This window comes from Clinocottus analis, unplaced genomic scaffold (genome assembly GCF_023055335.1).
Source record: "Clinocottus analis isolate CAN_PGR_092001 unplaced genomic scaffold, fCliAna1.0.p SCAF_3, whole genome shotgun sequence".
Taxonomy (NCBI): Eukaryota; Metazoa; Chordata; class Actinopteri; order Perciformes; family Cottidae; genus Clinocottus; species Clinocottus analis.
This window is the reverse complement of record NW_027176042.1, coordinates 13,575,087-13,594,998: the sequence shown is the minus strand read 5'-3', so window position 1 is coordinate 13,594,998 and position 19,912 is coordinate 13,575,087. Positions and strand designations below refer to the sequence as shown.

The following is a 19,912-nucleotide window of genomic DNA, read 5'->3' as shown; positions in this document are numbered from 1 at the left end:
ATCTGCTCTAATGTCTGACACATAAAATGGTTTCAATTTGTGACCCCTGTACGACATTTTTGGAAATGTTAGGTTCTTAGGTATTGACATTTGTTCTTTGTCCTATATTGTCTTTAAGGTGCAGCCAAGAAAACTGTCTCTAAACTCTTGAAATCTAGGAACTATTTCTATACTGTGGGAGGGAGGTGGAGAGGAGGAGGGGGGTGATGGTATTCAAATAAAACACAGTCGGACAACTTGTATAATAAATACCATTGTAATTCCTATCACACTTTAGAAAACATTACTTTAGCATATCATTTTTAATGATTTAATTGGTCACATTTGTCTGCCACTTTGGTCTTGCATTGTTGTATTTTATTTACTGTCAGGCAGCTAATTGAACAGTACATGAAGTATCCAGAAAAGAATGAAAATCTATTAGTGACAACGAGACATAAAATCCATCTGCTAATGATTATCTGACAGAACAGCTATGAATTAAACTCGTGTTTGGATTGTTTTCCCAGTTGTTTTTTTATAATAAGACCAATGCACAATGGACATCTAGTAAATGTATTTTTACAGAGTTTGAAGAGCCTCATTCAACACAATGTCATCATGTTGTAGAGACGATGAGAAGCAGGAATAATGGCTGCTGCTGGAAAAGAGCTCTCAGGCTGTGTGACCTCCGTTTGTCCACTTGGTGTCAGTCACGTTCAGCACATCAGCCGAGTGACGTGGTCTTTATCAAAGAGTCCATCTGTCTGTACTCAAAGCAGTTAAATATTGTATTGTCTGCAGTTAACTGATTTATTTCATAATGTATCTTAATCGAACAGAGTTTACCTCAAAATATAATTTAGTTTTTTTTACAGCTTCCGTTTTGAAAATAGAAAAGTGAGCATCTGAAAACAACAGATGGACTGACAATAATTTAAATTCGTGTCCTAAATTTAAAAGCTGCTCTTTTCGAAGATTTCTGAAGTCTGGATTCTGGTGAAAGAATAACGTTCACATACTCATTGTGTTGGGTTAAACACTGCTCACCATGTGAGGAATGTCTGCCAGTTAATAAGTAAACCCTTCGTGAGAGGTGGTGGCTATAGCATATGAACATATTGATGAAATAATCGTGGTTCAGAGCACAAAGCTCTCTTTTTGCAATTTAAAGTGTTGGATGTTCTTAGACTATTAACAAAGTTAAAACCAAAACAATGAAAAGCTAACACATGCATTATTCAAACGTGGTCAGACATAAGGTCATTGAATACATTGGTGTCAAGAAAACTACATGAACGTCTTGTTTTTGTTGTTTTCTGATAATGAATTAAGCTTTTAGGAGGTGACCATTTATCCGGGTAACCTGTCAGCTCCTTAGACCCCGAAGAGCTCTCGCTCTCGTGCACACACACGCACACACACACACACACACACACACACACACACACACGCACACACACACACACACACACACACACGCACACACACACACACACACACACACACACACACGTTTATGATAATCAGGAGCCTCGAGGCGCAGGGGGAGCTGGAGCCATTTTCACCATTCAAGCGGAGTTGCGCGCATCGAGTGGAGGTGCTGCTGTAGTTGCTGCCGGCGAGAGAGAGAGAGAGAGAGAGAGAGAGAGAGAGAGAGAGAGAGAGAGAGAGAGAGAGAGAGAGAGAGAGAGAGAGAGAGAGAGAGAGAGAGAGAGAGAGAGAGAGAGAGAGAGAGAGAGAGAGAGAGAGAGAGAGAGAGAGAGAGAGAGAGAGAGAGAGAGAGAGAGAGAGAGAGAGAGAGAGAGAGAGAGAGAGAGAGAGAGAGAGAGAGAGAGAGAGAGAGAGAGAGAGAGAGAGAGAGAGAGAGAGAGAGAGAGAGAGAGAGAGCCGCTCCGGACAAGGTGACTGCGGGCTTACCTCTTGAAATCAGCCGGAGTGACGGAGAGAAGCGCCCGCTGACAGCATGGCTCCTCTGCAACAAAGGGAAACTCATTGGCGGAAAGTTTAAAGGAATAAGGAGCTGCACGGATTCCCACTCGGAGACGCGGTTGAACACAAACTGAGGAGCGATGTACTTCGTTAAATGGGATTTGTTGTGGATTTTCTGGTGGTGTAAACTGGTTTCGCTGGTGCGTTGTTACACTGTTCACATCAGTGAGGATGTGGGGCCAAGGACGCTGGTGGCCGGCGCGGAACGAGGCGCGCGCTGTACTTTGGATCAGGTCCTCGCTCCCAAATTCACGGAGCGGTTTCTGGGCACGGACGCAGCGGCGGGCATCGTGTTTGTTTCGGACTCGATAAAGTGCGCCTTGCTGCGCTCCAACCCCTTCACCGTGTACACCGTGGCGGACTGCACGGACTCCGGCTACAGGCATCTCCTCACCAGCCAGTACGACGTGCACGTTCACGGTAGGAACTGTTCCAACAAGCGTAAAAGAAAACCTCAGTGGGACATGGAGGTGCTCAGTTTGTTGAGCACCCACAGCCACCACCGCTCAGACTGCCACCAAGCAGGCTCTGCGTTATTTGCCGTGGGGGGTCTGCTACCCGGAGCCCCGATGCGCTGCAAAGTCACCAACAGTCGCGACTTTTATTTCTCCGAGGGCGACTTGTTTGTGTCCGAGACGCTGTGCTGGAGGCAGGACACGCTCCTGGAGCTCGACCTGCTTTGCGATGTGCTTACAGGAGAGGGACTGAGCGCTAAAGTCAACCCCATCTCTGTCCACTGGCGTGTAGGGCAGGGCCCCTTCAAGCAGGGCCACATAGGTAAGCTGCTGGAAAAGGCAGCTCGGTCTGATTCAGGAATTGTGAGCAGGAGGAGGAGAAGCATCAACAGCAGCCCTCAGTTTCAACCTCCAATGTACCAGGTCTCTGTGGCAGAGAATAAGCCAGCTGGGACTACTGTCGTTGTTTTAAAAGCAGTGGATGTGGATGAGGGCGAGGCGGGCCGGCTGGAGTATTTTATAGAAGCTCTCTTTGATAGCCGGTCCAACAATCTCTTTGCTGTGGACCCGGCCAACGGTGCCGTGTGCACAGTAGAGGTGCTGGACCGGGAGACTAAAGACACCCATGTATTCCGCGTGACCGCAGTCGACCACGGCTCGCCCCGGCGTACGGGCATGGCCACCCTCACTATCACAGTCAGAGACACCAATGACCATGACCCCGTGTTTGAGCAGCAGGACTACAAGGAAAACATCAGGGAGAATCTAGAAATAAGCTATGAGGTGTTAACTGTGAGGGCCACGGATGGGGATGCACCTGTTAACGGTAACATCCTTTACCGCATCATCAACAGCAACGGGTCCAATGACGTGTTTGAGATTGATTCCAGGTCTGGTGTAATCCGCACCAAAGGCCTGGTAGACAGAGAGGAGGTGGAAGCCTACATGCTGCTGGTTGAGGCAAATGACCAAGGTCGTGACCCGGGGCCCCGCAGCGCCACAGCTACTGTTCACATTGTGGTTGAGGATGACAACGATAATGCACCGCAGTTCAGTGAGAAACGCTATGTGGTCCAGGTGCCAGAGGACATGACCCCTAACACCGAGATCCTGCAGGTCACCGCCACAGACCAGGACAGAGGGAGCAATGCCGTCGTTCACTTCAGCATCATGAGCGGAAACACCAGGGGACAGTTTTATATTGATGCTCATACAGGTAACATGGACCTGGTGAGTCAGCTGGATTACGAGGCGAACAAAGAATACACTCTAAGAATCCGGGCTCAGGATGGAGGACGCCCCCCGCTCTCCAACATCAGCGGCTTGGTTACGGTGCAGGTGCTGGATGTTAACGACAACGCCCCCATTTTTGTCAGCACTCCGTTCCAGGCCACCGTGCTGGAGAACGTGCCGCTGGGCTACTCCATCATCCACATCCAAGCCGTGGATGCGGACTCTGGCGACAACTCCAGGCTGGAGTATCGGCTCACCGAAACCACGTCGAACTTCCCCTTCACCATCAACAACAGCACAGGATGGATCGTAGTGGCAGCCGAGCTGGACAGGGAGAGTGTCGATTTTTACAACTTTGGAGTGGAGGCCCGAGATCACGGCTACCCTGCCATGTCCTCCTCCGCCAGCATCAGCATGACCATTCTAGACGTCAACGACAACAACCCAGAGTTCACTCAGAAGGGGTATTACATGCGACTTAATGAGGATGCGGCCGTGGGCACCAGCGTGGTGACTGTGTCTGCTGTGGACCAGGACATCAACAGTGTGGTGACCTATCAGATATCCAGCGGGAACACCCGCAACAGATTCTCCATCACCAGTCAGAGCGGAGGGGGGCTCATCACACTGGCGCTGCCTTTAGACTACAAGCTGGAACGCCAGTACGCCCTGACTGTCACTGCGAGTGACGGCACACGCTTTGACACTTCTAAAGTGTTTGTCAACGTCACTGACGCCAACACACACCGGCCCGTGTTCCAGAGCTCGCATTACACCGTCAACATCAACGAGGACAGGCCTGTCGGCACCACTGTTGTGGTAATAAGTGCCACCGATGAAGATACGGGCGAGAACGCGCGCATCACCTACTACATGGATGACAGCATCCCTCAGTTTGACATCGACGCCGACACGGGAGCTGTCACCACACAGACGGAGCTGGACTACGAGGACCATGTCTCCTATACACTAGCCATTACTGCTCGAGATAACGGCATCCCGCAGAAGTCCGACACCACCTACTTGGAGATACTGGTGAACGACGTCAACGACAACTCCCCCCGCTTCCTCAGAGACCACTACGTGGGCTCTGTCATGGAGGACGTGCCGGTGTTCACCAGCGTGGTCCAGGTCTCTGCCATCGATAGAGACTCTGGGCTCAACGGCCGCGTCTTCTATACTTTCCAGGGCGGCGAGGACGGCGAAGGAGATTTCATAATTGAATCCACCTCCGGCATTGTCCGCACACTGCGCAGATTAGACAGAGAGAATGTGCCTGTTTACAGCCTGCAGGCGTTTGCCATAGACAAAGGTGTTCCTGCTCTGAAAACGGCAGTTAACATCCAAGTAACAATCCTGGATGTGAACGACAACCCTCCTGTGTTTGAGAAGGATGAGTTTGACATCATGGTCATGGAGAACAGCCCCATAGGCATTGTGGTTGCACACATATTAGCCACAGATCCAGATGAAGGCAGCAATGCACAGATTATGTACCAGATAGTGGAGGGAAACATCCCAGAGGTGTTCCAGCTGGACATCTTCTCTGGAGAACTGACTGCATTAATAGACCTGGACTATGAGACGAGATCAGAGTATGTAATTGTGGTCCAGGCCACCTCTGCGCCTCTGGTCAGCCGCGCCACAATCCACATCAAACTTGTCGACAAGAACGACAATGTTCCCATGCTGAAAAACTTCCAGATCATCTTCAACAACTACGTGACGGACAAATCGAGCAGCTTCCCCACCGGAGTGATCGGACGCATCCCCGCACACGACCCCGACGTCTCGGACCAGCTCCACTACAGCTTCGATGTGGGAAACGAGCTGAACTTGGTCCTCCTGAACCAAAGCACGGGAGAGATCCAGCTGAGCCCGGCCCTGGATAACAACCGGCCCCTGGAGGCCTCCATGAGGATCTCAGTGTCAGGTGAGACTGTTCAATTGCTCTTTGTTATTACTCCACCCTGTGAGCTATGCACAGTGCAGGGAGAGGAGAAGGAGTGTTCCTTCTCTATTATCATTACATGTCTCTTAATTTACATTTTTCGCTTCAATTTACTGGATAATGGAAGTGATGACTTAACCGTGTCTTTCCTGCTTCAGTGTTCATGAGTGATTTCCTTGTAATAGAAATATTCATGAGGGAGGATTACTTTTCATTGCAGGATATTTGTAAGCCACTCTATATTCCCCCCGTCAAAACGATCCCTCAGAGCACCAAGTCACAAAAATGTATTCAAGCATTCCAAGTCTGTTCGGTAAATTGTTTTATTTTGGTTTATGCGGGCGGAGGCGGTGTATTTTCTTGGACTTCTCCTCTCATTGAGGACCTTTCTTGTTTACACAAGCCTGATTCCGTCTCCTGGGGAGATCTTATTCGGTGTTTGTCTGAGCACGTCTCTATCCTGTGGCATCCGCCCTGCACTGGGCAGACTGTGCCCCATAATTGCCCATCAAACCCCTCCCACATACAATGAAACACCTAATTATATTATGTTCTACTTCTATCACATGTTTAGAGTCCAAATGAAAAGTTGATGTTCTTTAAGCATTGTATTATTTCGCTGGCTTGTTTTTTCTTGTTCTAATCATAGACATTTAACAGTTTTCAGTTTTCACAGCTCAAGTGTGTTTGAGGCTGGGGATTCTGGTTTGCCACTGTATGCAAAGATAACAAGCGTTTGTTGCAATTTAAATTCCCGGTTTGTCCACTGTTTTGGAGCCAGGTAACTTCTTTTCTGTTCACGCTCGGTGCTGGAGTCCTAACCTGCACGTCTTAAACCGCCTGTGTTCCTTGTACCTTTTCATTTTAAATGCCAGCACAAATTACTGAGTTTTATTTGCCCTAAAAATGTGACTGAACTTGAATCTTGAATTACACCCACTGAGAGACAGTGTGTGTGTGTGTGTGTGTGTGTGTGTGTGTGTGTGTGTGTTGGAGGGGGGGGGGGTTTAACCCTCTGTTGGAGCTTATTTGGCGCACTGTGATCCGCTGTAAATCTGCCTTCTCTTTGACCTTGGCACAGTCTGAGAGAGTGGGAAACAGAACCAGGGCACAGTATTAAGAGGTTGGTTTAAGATGAAACCGGATAAGAAAGGTGAGAATGAAAGGCCGGCAGGAAGTTTAGGATTTCTTTGAATTAACTGAAAAAGTGGAAGTGTTTTCGCATTGGTTGACACTGAATAGCAGATACTGTATGGATTGAGTGAGCAGTCGTTATAAGGGATTGGAGCTGCGTTCTTCCTCTCTGGAGAACAATAGTGGGCTGTCGGTTCAGGGGCTAGCGCTCATACCAGGCCGTGTTTGGGGGCAACAGCTGTGACTCCACCAAGGACCAATTAGAGGCTGTGTCTCCTCAGCGCGTCCTGCACCTGCTGGGGTTTATGTGTCAGCACCCCTGCAGGAGACAGAAGGAGATGGAGGGAGGCAGGAGGACAGCGGGGGAAGGGGTGAAGGGTAAAGTTGCAGTAGAGTGAACTGGGAGCATGTTGGAGAAAACAGTCGTACTGTAAGAGCTTGCAGACGGACTGCTGGAGAAGGAGACGGGGTAGAAGATGAGCTCCTCCAATAGATGCTGCTGACCCCAATTTTCAAAGGAGTCTCCCTCCAGGGACCTCCCAAGTCTTCCTATTATCTTTCTCTTTATGCTGCCTTTAAAGAGGCCCCTTATGATGGACGATATTTGATGGGATCTTTTGTGTGTGGTTTGACTGTGATTAACATGGTTTCTGAGCACTGCTCTTCACACTGACATGGATGCAACGGCTCAAATGTAACTACACTTTGCTTCAAGTTTGAAGTGTGTCTTATGCAATAGCTTTGAGAAGGTAATTGTTAAATATTCCACAGATTATGATGATCTTCTTAAAGTGGAATTCAGGAATATAATCCATTACATTGCACTGTGACTAGTTTTCTGATAAAATGTGATCTTAATTTGGTCTAAAAATGATTCAGTTTCACTAAAACAGATCTGACAATGTTGCTTCATATTGTGTATTGGTTGTGTACAATGCATGAATTCATGGTTATGACCATTTAATGTAACGAGTCAGCGGTGCCGGCGTTGGGCCCGTCTCCTTTCTAAATGTGAGGAAGGACAACGATAAACTTACAGTGCTAAGTGACTAAAACTGATGCCAGACTTTAGGGATCTGTTGAATTGCAGCTCGTATTTCTCACATGTCAACAACAAAACGGTCATATGTGATAATAATAAGTGTCACATGTCACTTCTGTATTATAAAGAGAATTGTGGTCACACTGCAAAATTGAGATGCCGGTTGTCATCTGACGGATTAGATTTGCTGCATGTGTATCCGGGGATCTGTCAGACCCGTGTTGACATACTCGGGCTGATCTACTGCTTCTAGGCGAGCGTGAGCTTGCATAAATAGGTGTTTGCATTTAATGGCAAATCATTTTTTCCCCCTGCTTTCCTTTTATCCTTAAAGCCATGTTAATTTATGAATGGAAACTATATCTAATCCTTCATTATCCTTCATTTTGAACACTTTATGCTTTTTAATTGGAATTTGAGGTCAATTTGTTGTCTTTTGTGGTTTTGTCATTATTATGTTGATGTGTCAAATCCTGTTTGCATAATACAGTGAGTGTAGGAGTGACACACTTAAATGTGAACCCCCTGTGTGAAAAATATGAAATGTATACATTATTATTACTGTCATGAGGACACTTTGTCCTTGTTTTAATCAAATTCTGAATCCAAGCCAATACTGTGCCCTGCATGCTTACTTTGCAAACACCAATGCAGAGACTTAGCAGACAAACACGCCTCCAGAACTAATGATGGCAGTTTGATTCAGCTCACATCACACTGCAGGTTGTATAGATGCTCAAATTACATGGTGGACAGCAGATATTTTCTGGCTCTGGTCACTGGGGGGAGAGAAGAGAGATTTTTTTTAAGTTCCAAGTGTAGGTCTGAATCGGCTGTGGATGCTCCAAGGTTAAACTACTTAGTTGTCAAACTCGCCTGAGCCAAACGTGTTGGCATTCAGCCCAACTAACTAGTCCTAACAATGAATACGATTATCAAGTTGTTGGTTTCTCAGCTATTATTTGTGACTTTCATAACTATTTAGATGGTCAGTTTCCCCGCAATCAGATACAGGATAGATACCAGTATTCCATGTAGTTCTATGTAATGTATTTTCTTAGACCCCCTTTGCTATTTGCCCTTTGCCATCTTCGCATGAGATTATGCTACAAGACTGGAATTTTAATGGCGGAGACTCTGCTCCGTTACTTATTGTATCAGAGTAAGAGCCAAGACATTCACAGCCAGTGTAATTTCATTATAATCTATTAAACCTTTAGGCCGTCTGCAGAGGGACTTTCTCAGGGGTTTGTCTTCTGTAACACTAGCCCATCGTGTGTGTGTGTGTGTGTGTGTGTGTGTGTGTGTGTGTGTGAGTGTGTGTGTGTGTGTGTGTGTGTGTGTGTGTGTGTGTGGCTTCCAACAGCTGGACCTCTCTGATTGCTTTCCTCCTCGCCATCATATTATTTTTTCACTCTAGCGGAGCACCTTGGATTTCTGTGTTCTTAATGGTTGATGTATTTCTGTTTGCCTCGTGGTTGATTCACAGGATTCAGAGTCACAGCTTGCAAACGCTCGCCCGTGTTTAGTGCGACTGGAGTCATCCGTAATACGCTCTTTTCATTCTTCGTGCGCCTCCCAGGATGGCGTTAGTCACACTTGCAGGCTTGCTTGGAATGTTTGTAGCACTGTTTCTCTTCTCTTTCCTCTCTTTAACATCACCTATCACCTTGATCCTGTTTCTCTTTCCCTCTTTTTGTGTGCCTGTCACCATTCGCCGTGTTTCTCCTATCTACCCGGGTCTATAGCTCTCACCCCTACAACCTCCATGGTTCCCTCCCATCATTTTAAGATCCTCCACCCTCCCTCTTTACTCCCCCCACCTCTCTCTGTCTCTCCCTCCTTTGACTGTTGTCCCCCTCTCTCCCCTGTGAAAGGAAGAATGCCTAAGAGAAATGCTTTGTTAAGCACCCAGTTGTCATGGTGAACCTAGCAATGCCTGAGAAATTCCTTGTGGGTGGGGACAAGGGGCAAGGTCCCTTTTGTAAATTGAAGATGGGGGGGAGGGGAGGCTCATAAAGTTCTAAAGAGCGACTGTCCCCCTCTCCCTCTTTCCAGTGAAGCATGTGAGGCTTTCTTTGGACCTGTAATGCTCTGGGACACACTGACCTGTCCTGCCGGCTGCTTTCACTCCGCAAGCATTTTTACAGGACATGCAGCAAGTCAGCCGACACCTGACCGCAGAGAGAAACTTTCCATGCGCAGGATAAAGTCTAGTCTTGCATGTGACAGATGTCAGAGGCCCCTAGTTTTGAAGGATCCTGAGAGTTTAAGCTCTCTGTGATATGATGGTGTCGCATTTAAGCGCTCTGATTTGTGACACAGATGGGCTCAAAGGGTATCCGATTTCCTTCCGCCGCCTTGTTTCTCAGCAGCAGAACATCCTCCTGTCGGCCTCTTCGCTTGGTCGCGTTGAAGTCCGGAGGAGCTGAGATGGGCTGGGGGGGAGGGAAGGGGAGGATGACATCATCCATAATGTTAGGTGGGGAAATCGTGTTTGGGATTAAGGTTAGTGCATCGCTGGGGTGAGGCCATGTGGTGTTTGCATATATCTCAGCGTTGTCCTGCATTGTCCTCGCTATCCCAGCAGACAATGGGAGTGGGTCCTGTCTGGGCCGTCCCCTCCTGTCTTTGTGTCCACTTGTTGTATCCTAGTGTTGTTGTCTTTATGACGGTTTCACCGGGCCTGCTATTCATCCGTAAATTATCCTATTTACTGTACAGTCTGATGCCTTCAGTCAATCACTGACTAAGCACATGATGATGATGATGATGATGATGATGATGATGATGATGATGAAGCTCTAGTACAGTGATTCCCGATCAGGGGCTCTTAGACCTCCGGGGCTACATGGAACATTGTGAAGCAGCTCTAACTAATTTCGAGAATTAAAGAAATGATGATTTGATAAAAGGAATAAATCCAAACATTAAGTCTGCTGTAACTTCTGAAACACCAGTTGATGCGACTGAGAGTGTGAAGAGAAAACTAGATGCTAGACATGGTTGATGTCCATCTTGGCCGCTGCAAATGCAGTGTGATTGCAAACTTCAACATTGCAAACCTAAATATTGACAGTTGTCTTTTATTAATTGTTTGTTCAAAATATCCAATTCTACATAAATAATCATGTTTAATAAGGTCCAGCTTAAAGGAATACTTCACCCCCAAAAGTTGTCAATAACTCACCCGGTGTTACCTTGAATTATTGTTTTCTCAAGCCTACACGACAAACAGAGAATCCAAAAACTGGAAAAAGTCTTGATGAATTTAGGTTTTGTTGTACTTGAGTGCATCTCACAGGGCTGTGGGCAAACGTTTGGGCACCACTGGTCTGTACTGACACAATGCAAGTATTCCAGACCTCCACTGGAGGACAGAAAGTCCTACAAGTGCTTCTCACACAGTAGATGTGACGGATCTGTTACAGGCCGTTACCTTTACGCTACATTGCATTCATTTAGTGCTGAGATTTCAGAGCGACCCGGTTTCATATGCTTCTCCTCTGCTGTGCTCACTGTCAACATTACTGGAGGAAAGAGGTGTGACTGTAGAGGTGGTGAACCATGACGTGCACCAGTTTGAGATGTGTCATCACCGTCTGATTTATATTAATACTGACAGGAAGGCGTCAGGATAACGAAACAGATGGTTTCCTCCTGATCTGCTACAGTCGTGTTATTGTGCTTCACTGTTTGTTGGCAGTCAATGAATGAGAGCGACTATTTATATGTTTTACTCAGATGCAGGTGGATCCTTTTTTTTTGTATTTTTAACTTTCACCACTCCTGATGATTTGTTGCCTTTCCAAAAATAATTTACTCGTGACAGCGTTCAAACATTTAACTGTCAGGAAAACTTAAAATAAGTGCCCTTGAAGGTTTTTTTAGCACTAGTTTCCAACCTGGAACATGACTTTGAGTTGTTGCCTGCTCTGTTTTAAATCTTCCTAATAAATGACATTGTTGTTATTGTGCGGCTGGTTGCTATGTCCAATATCTATAAAATGGCTATTGGTATGTTTGAATAATGGCCTCATGCTCGGTCACATCTCTGCATGCTAATGTCTCTTTACTACTGCGCTGACAGCAGTTTTCCTTTGATATGCAAATGCTCTGATTGGAGGAGTTTAGTCCTTTTCTGTGGCTCTAAAGCTGCTTCACTATAGTGGAGGAATCTGAGGAATGTCCTCTTCTTGTGGGTTTTCCGATACAGCAGAAAATGTCACCCGGGGATGCTGTGTCGGGGTTCACAAATGAGTACGACGCAGTCAGCTTTCCTCCTGAATGGAGGAATCGGGGATTGCTGGTTGGCTCAGACGACCCTGGATGGACATCCTTGGGTTGACATTGAGCTACAGCAGCAGTTTTCACTATTGACTTCACAGGCACTGTAAATAATTAGGTGTTGCCGTGTTGTCGTTATCATTACAGCTGATCTTTTGTTGTTTTTGATTACCTTTAAAGCCAAATTGCTCTGCAGAAGATGATGAATCCTCCAGCTGCATAATTATTTTTTCTTTATTCATTATCATTATTCCAAAACAAGGTCAGAGACATATAAATATTTATTTAACCCTTTCATTCTTATGCTGTGAGACAAATTCACGCACATTCTTGCCGTAGTGGAAGTGCACGTTGTGGTGCTTTGTGTAATTTGTGTGTTGATGTAACATCACTGGGACACAGAAAGCAGCAGATCTGCTGCGTGGGAGTTCAAGCATGCTGTCTCTTCCCTCCTTGTGAGAAGTTCTGTTGTTCGCAGTCTGTTGGTGTTCAGACGTGTTTAATTTTGTGTTGCTGCTTTTTCACAACGATTAAACCAACAACACAGTTTTCAACCTGGTGTGGGTGAGGAGCTTCTATCCCAAATAAACCTTCAATGTGGCATTCATTGTGCTGTGAGATTCCCCCCAAGCAGAAGTTGTGCAGTAATTCTTTCGGTGATTAGAGAAGGTTTAACATTGTCTCATGTTTTACCCTCCAGTCATTTCTCGACAACCGTGGCTTCTAAAGCTAGACAATATAGTGTTTAAATAAGAGTGGATAAAAGTAAGTGGTGTATATTGTGGTTTATTTTTAAGAAGCAGTGAAATGCGTCCCATTTAATTGTTGATTTAGCTCCCATTTTATCCTTTGTTCAAAAAGTCAATTTTTTTGTGTTATTCAACTCTTAAAGCCAAACTGAAAGCTTGCAAAAACATATTGTAGACTAGACGAGTATAAAAGTAATAAATATGCCTCATTTCTTTAGCTTAGTGCTGGGAATGATGTCACACCAGAGAGACTGGTTCTGGTACAACGGTGGAAAACTCAATGAGGTTAAACATTGGTGACCATTGTTACTAATACCAGTTGACACATTACACTGGTAGTTTATACATCATACTAACCCTAACCTTTAAGAGTTGGTGGAGTACGTCTGACACGCCGAGTGGGAAATCCGACTTTTGGCACCGTTCCAGTTGAAATGGATCGCCTCTTCCTGATAAACATCAGCAAATTGTTGATGACTTTGAACTCTAGCATTTAAAGATGCATGGATTCAATCAAATGTGATGGCGGTTAACTCTGAATAATACATTGTGGTTCTGAATAACTGCGGTAAATGTTATCAGATTTGGATGGTGGCTAGTCAATTGAGTCAAGTGAGTAGTCGGGCTTTGCAGGGGGAATTTGGACTCACTTCCTTTGTGTGTGTTTTTCTTTTAAATCCACAGGAAACCATGTTGCGGTGATTGAGCCTTGGTCTTGATTTCTGATTATGTGTGCTGCTGTAGGTGGGAGGCCTGGTGGGAGTCGTTGGAGTGCTTTATGCAGAGCGTGGTGGTGGTGGGGCGTCTGCGTCGGCTGTTGCTTGTCTCGTGGGGGGTCAGGAATAGGGGAGAAGGGTGGTGGGGGGGCGAGGGGGGGTTTGGGGTAATGAGATGAAAAACCTGTGCCTCTCAGCATCCAGCCCCCAACTAGTCATCAGTCTCCTTTCAGGCAGCAGTTGAGTGTGTTTCACCTTTCAGCGCTGGTTAATTCAAGCAACCCCCCTCCCCTCCTTTCCCCACACACCCCGGGCCACATTTTACAGCTTCCTTTCTGATCAACAGGACTTGAGGTTCCAGCTTTTAAATAAAACCGACACCAACCAGAGTGCGCTCGGTTTTAATGAAGAAGGCATTTGATACGATCTAAAAGATATCAGACTATTTTAAACACCGAGCCATAGAGCTCCCACATCATGCTAAACTTCTCCTCCCTCGGTCTTTAACCCACATCAGCCCTCATTAGTGTCTTTTTTTCTCCTTTCATCTTGACTGGAGTGTTAATTGAACCTCAGCTGGCTGACTGGATGAAGAGGAGGATTAAACATGTTGTCCTGCTGGGTGCTTTCTGTTCCTGTACGTCCACAATCAGGTGGAACTAAATCCGGAGGTTATTTCACATGAAAACGCAAAGGAGTCGAGAACAATACAATTTTAAAATGACTTTAGTTAGTTATATTATTCCGTTTGTAATTGTATTTTGACAATTTTTCTTCAATGAACCTCCAGGGGAAAAGTTTGTATTTCACAAACATTACATCATTTTATTTAGGTTAGTGCGTGTTTGAAGCTGTGGCTCCAGTTGTCTTCTGCAGTTTTAAACGAGGGTTTCGTCCTCGTATCATTACACACTCGACCAGATTTACAGTTCAGCTGACGGGTCCCAGCACCTGTAAGGTTTAATCTCAAACTGGTCATAAACATGTCAAAGTGACGACACAACTGCGCTGCTGATCTCTGAACTTTGAAGGCAAAAGCTTCAAAAAGTCACACGTCTCAGACACAAACATCAGAAGAGCACCAGTGATCAATGTGTGTGGTTCTTACGCTGCAAGGGCAGAGTATTTCATAACAATTAAATTAAACTGTGTACTGTTGTCGACCCCACAGGGACCGTACTCTCAGGCCACAACTCTGTGGTTGTTTGGTGTGTGTGTGTGTGTGTGTGTGTGTGTGTGTGTGTGTGTGTGTGTGTGTGTGTGTGTGTGTGTGTGTGTGTGTGTGTGTGTGTGTGTGTGTGTGTGTGGTCTCTCTGTGACCTTGTGTGGTGTGGTGCTTGTCAGCAATATGCAAACATGATACTTGGGGACAGACTCTTCAGACTGGAGTCGCTCGTTAACGCTGCTTCTTTCTGTTAATAACTACTGCAGAGACGACTGTTCTTCCAGTTACAAAAAGCACACGGTGTTTCAGAATATTGTAGTTTTAGCTCACCCTCTACATTTGATTTCAACATTTAAAAGGCCGTTTGTGTTCTCCTGTTGTGCAAACACTGTCTGCAATTGTCATTGCAATACTAACTGCTTCTTGTTATGTTTATTATATGTACTCCGTCAACGGGCAGCAGCGTCCTTCCTGCTCCAATTCAGATTTCTTCTCGTTCCCACATGAGCCATGTTCATTTGATTGCCTACCTATTAATGGAGTTATATATTATATCATTAGACCAGAGACTTTGAAAGTCTGAAACTGCAGCCGCCTCCTTCATATTTGCATATGAATGCCGTCCAACTCGAACACCATTCTTGCGTTTTAAATTTCTAATCAAAAAATGGACGGCCTACCGAAGAGAACGTTTTGGCCCGAAAATAGCAAGCCGCAAGTAAGAATTCAGGGCTTTGAAGCCAATTTTACATCGTGGCCAAATCATGTGATAACAACTTCCGGGACCGCCTTGAGTGCCGTATCCTTTTCTCTTCATGCACCCATGTTAGACAGCCTTCATCCAGATATACATTTCTATCTCCAGTCTCGCAGGCTACGACACACACACACACACACACTCCACGGCTCGACGCTCGCGTATCATATAAGGCATGTCCTGTATTCCTGTGCAAGTGCAGAAAGATATATTTAGACATATTAGCCTTTGCCCCCGGAGGCTTATCGTCGTCAGACTGATAGTTGATGGTTTTCAAGATTGCTGTGCAGACTCTGTTTTTAAGTACTTTAATTGCTTCAGAAACACCTGTTCCTTTCACCTCATGCAGCATCTTTGAATCCCGTCTCCCTCCGTCTTCCCTTCAACTCTCACAGTATCTCTCTCTCAATTACATTATGATTTATCGCACGTTAGATTCTACTAGAGATATTAAGGATAGGAACTTTTAAAGAAAATATATTTGTATATGTTTTTGCATATCATTGACAGAAAATATCAGGATTATTTAAAAAAGAAAAAATTTGGCAGATGTCGAGTAAATTACTGCCTCTGATGGGCTCTGAGCTGCTGTTGAAGATTACTCTGACTCGTCACTGTGAGTCGGAGTGCGTGGCTTGATAAATGCGTCTATTCTTCACTGTTAGCGAAAGTTTTTTTTTGTTTTTTTTGTATAATTTGTCTTTTTAGAGCTTTTTAAATAAAGCTTCAAGCTGTTTGAACCCAGATCTCACTGATCTGTCCTGAAACAAACAACCAAACAGGAAGTTTGCGTGCTCATTTCTGAATCATAAACTCATTAAAAGCATTTTGCTGAGCGGCTCGTTGGTTGGAGCTGTAAAGCGAGTGAACTGCAAAGACATCCACAGGCCTTATCCCTCCAACGTGATTTTTAATTTATGATCTCCCTATTGATCTTGGAAATGTGACCCCGGCTTTGCGCTCTTTGATGTACTGAGTACTCTGTGCGTGCTGCACATACTGTAGTGTACTGACGCTGAACAACTAAGACGGGCTCTGCTCAACCTCATTACCTTGCTACCCGGAGGTTCCCCCTCATCACGACACACTGATGCAGGGAAACACACAGCGGCCTCCGAGGGAGTGTCGGCCGCTCCGGATCACAGAAATAACGGGTTTTGTTTGATTGTGGCGTTCTTTACGTGGAACCGTTGGACATCTGATGAATAGCTGCTTGAAGGAGCTGGTTGAGTGTGATTATTTATTGTCTCTCCACTGTCATGATGATGAATTGTATTTTTATAGTGTCTGTAATGTGTTTCCACTCCCCACAATAACTGGAAGGTGCGTTCATTGGCTGAGTGTTTAACCTGCACATTAGGAGGCGGAGTAGTCGGGGTTTGAGGTCTTGTTTTTGTGAGCAGCTGCCCTGTTGAAGTACCTCTGAGCAGTGCATTGTTTACATCACAACTCTGGGCATAAACTGGGCGTCATGGATTGAATAATCTGCTGTTTTCCATTTCCTCTCATTTGAATGCAGATATCTGCTTTTAGTTGATGAAGACCATTTTAATGCGGCTGTACTTTGTCTCTCTCTGTGTGGCCGGCAGCAGAAACCTGCACCGATGCTGTGTTCAATTCTCTGCAGAATGATCTTGAGAGGAGGTGCTGGTTCAGCCCACTAACCTTCAGTCCTCTGAAGGTGAAGCTGCGTCCTTTGGTGGCTCCATCCTGGATTGAGAGCTCAGACTTACAGAAATTGTAGCTTGTTGCCTCCTCTGCCTCTTTCCTGTCCTCTTGTCTCTTTCTGTCTTTCCTTTTCTCTAAAAAAGAGCACAAAAAAAAACAATATAATATAAACAGAGACAGAAGAGCATAAATAACCAGTGAACTGTCACAGGCAAAGCTCTGAGGGAGAAGGTCAGGGTTTCTGTCGGGATGTTGGGTGATGTCTCTGTCCTCGGTGATTTGGTCACGCAGTCCTTCTGATCTTCATCCACAATGACTTTGTTGACATTTTCTGGGATTCAACTGGGAGATTCGATGGTAACTTTGTGGTCTAATTAGGCCAGTCTCCTCGATTAGTTCTCTCTCTCTCTGTCTCTCTCAGCAGTTTATTATCACCATGCACCCTCTCAGAGTCCTTGTAGGTTTTAAACATCAATCCATATATCCTGGTTTTACTGACTGTCTTCATAGCAATCACTTAACCCTTGATGCTCTCTGCATGTATATAACATTGTGTCAGTGGAGTATTTGTTGCTTGGAATTCTCTTGGTGGTTGAAACTGGGTTTCATTAATATTTCAGAGATAAAAAGCTGTCCTCCTTCCCTTCTCAGCCCCCCTGGCTGATAATTTATGTTGTGTGTGTAGGCCTCAACCTGCAGTGCAACATGGCCTTTGTGTGTCTGAGAGATTCGTTTTATGTAAATCGTAATGACTCAGCTTGTTTACATGCCACAGTTTGTAATCAGAGATGGCTTGTAGGATTTCTTGGATCTGTATCTTATTTCAAATGAAAAAAAAAATAACCTTCAGAGTATTCTATGTGCTAAATTATTTGAGCTTGAAAGGTAAAATCAGATGAACCACAGCCTCAAAAACATCTTTAATATGTGTATTTGATGATACATTTCTGATCCCATTTTGATGAATCATCTAACTGATTCAAAAGCACAAAACGTACACAAATCCGTGACCGTTGCGGTTTTTGAATCAGTGATCCGAGTCTTTAATACAGACTTTTTTTTCTTCTTTTAATCACAAACTTGTCTCAACTTCAGTGATGACTAAACCTCCAATGCTCTAATGTACACTCTTCTGTATTGACGTATGGATCACCGCCCACACACACACACACACACACACACACACACACACACACACACACACACACACACACATACAATGCTGTACACAGTCTTGGCAGTCCTGCAGCCACACTGTGTGTTTAATCTTTTCCCTGGCGCCACTTCCTAGCTGAGAGCATTCCTGGCACCCAGAGGCCCAGAGGGGGTCGGGCTCTGGGCTGAGAGTAGTGTCACACTTCAGAACTGGCATCTTGTCTCGTCACCAACTAAGCATCCCTCTCTTCCTCCTTTTTGGCCCAAATTGTCCGCTTACCCTCCCGTCCCTGAGCGGAGGATCCTTCCGTGGAGAATGACCTCTTTGAAGGATGGTCTGGTTCCTTTCAGAGGAGATTCTCCTCGCGCTCAGTTTCCCAGCGCTGCGTCTACGTCTGGAGCTCTGCCCGAGCTCCAGACCAAGAATGCGGGTTGGCAGAGGACATAATTAAGGCGATGTCTGTCCTTATACTTGGCCTAACCTTTAAGAGCCCCTGTTCTATGAGAGCTGTGTGTTTTCTGGCTACTGTTGCTGCAGAGTATCGGCTATAATATGAGCTGAATGGATCAAGAGAAGGCTTTGAGAGAGAGAGAGAGAGAGATTAGATTGTTTTGGGTTTGTTTCTTCCGGTTAGAAAGGATTTCACTGTCGTCCGTCAATATCATGTGAAAGTGTAATAATCGCCCTGCGTTACTGCAGCATTATATTTGTCTCCCAAAGGCTCAGCAGTTGAAACCTGGAGACATTATATTAAAACAGTTTTCACAGACAGACAGAAACTGCATGTTGAACTTACCTTGATTTAAAAGCCTTTTGTGTGTGTGTGTGTGTGTGTGTGTGTGTGTGTGTGTGTGTGTGTGTGTGTGTGTGTGTGTGTGTGTGTGTGTGTGTGTGTGTGTGTGTGTGTCTGTTTAAGGTCATTACACTCCCTGTTTGAATCTGATTGGTCATTCACAAATATGATACCAGAGTATTATAATCCACAAAGTGAATGTTGTAATTAAAGTCAAAGCAATACGCCAATTAAATGATCAGACAGAAAATATTAATAATTGATCAATTGTTTGAAACAGAAATGGAAAATATTCTTCATCCGCTTCTCAAATGTTATTTTATTTTTTCACAATCTGGAAGGCCATTTTGACTTGAAAGAAATATTAACTCTAATCCATAATTACATGAATTGCACAATTAATTAAAATGGAGTGTTCTTCAAACACACGTTATAAATAGTGCCTAGGAAATGGATCATGGCATTACTTCGCTCGGGATTCTCCTCTTCTTGAAGAACAGGGCTGAACTATGAACTGCTCTGCCTTTGTCGTGGCTCCCTGTTATGTTCTCCCCTCTTATATGCAAATCCTTTCTTGTGTACACAGGTGTGTGTGGCTGTTTGTCTGTGTGTGTGTGTGTGTGTTTACAGTAAAGTGTGACAGTCTCTGTACTTTGATTCATCCTCACTTCCTCTGCTAAGGCCCTGTATTATTACTGTGCTGGAAGTGCTTAACTGAAAGCAGAAGGATTACAGCCGTGTCAAACATGCTTCTGTCTCTCTTCCTCTACGACCCCCATACGCCTCTCTTCCCTTTCCTCCCCCTCCCCTGGCACGTTGTGTTTAAACTCGCCTA

At 45.1% G+C, this 19,912-nt stretch overlaps 1 protein-coding gene across 2 annotated transcripts in view; it reads left to right on the top strand.

Moving 5' to 3' along the window:
* The first annotated feature begins 1,877 nt into the window (after nucleotides 1-1,877).
* The window catches only part of celsr2 (cadherin, EGF LAG seven-pass G-type receptor 2), a 59,387-nt gene continuing 41,352 nt past the window's right edge, over nucleotides 1,878-19,912 (top strand). For both annotated transcript variants that reach the window (XM_068594301.1, XM_068594300.1), the window contains exon 1: nucleotides 1,878-5,592. In XM_068594301.1, the coding sequence (XP_068450402.1) occupies nucleotides 2,052-5,592 (3,541 nt within the window). In that variant the 5' untranslated portion in view covers nucleotides 1,878-2,051. The remainder of the gene's footprint in view (nucleotides 5,593-19,912) is intronic.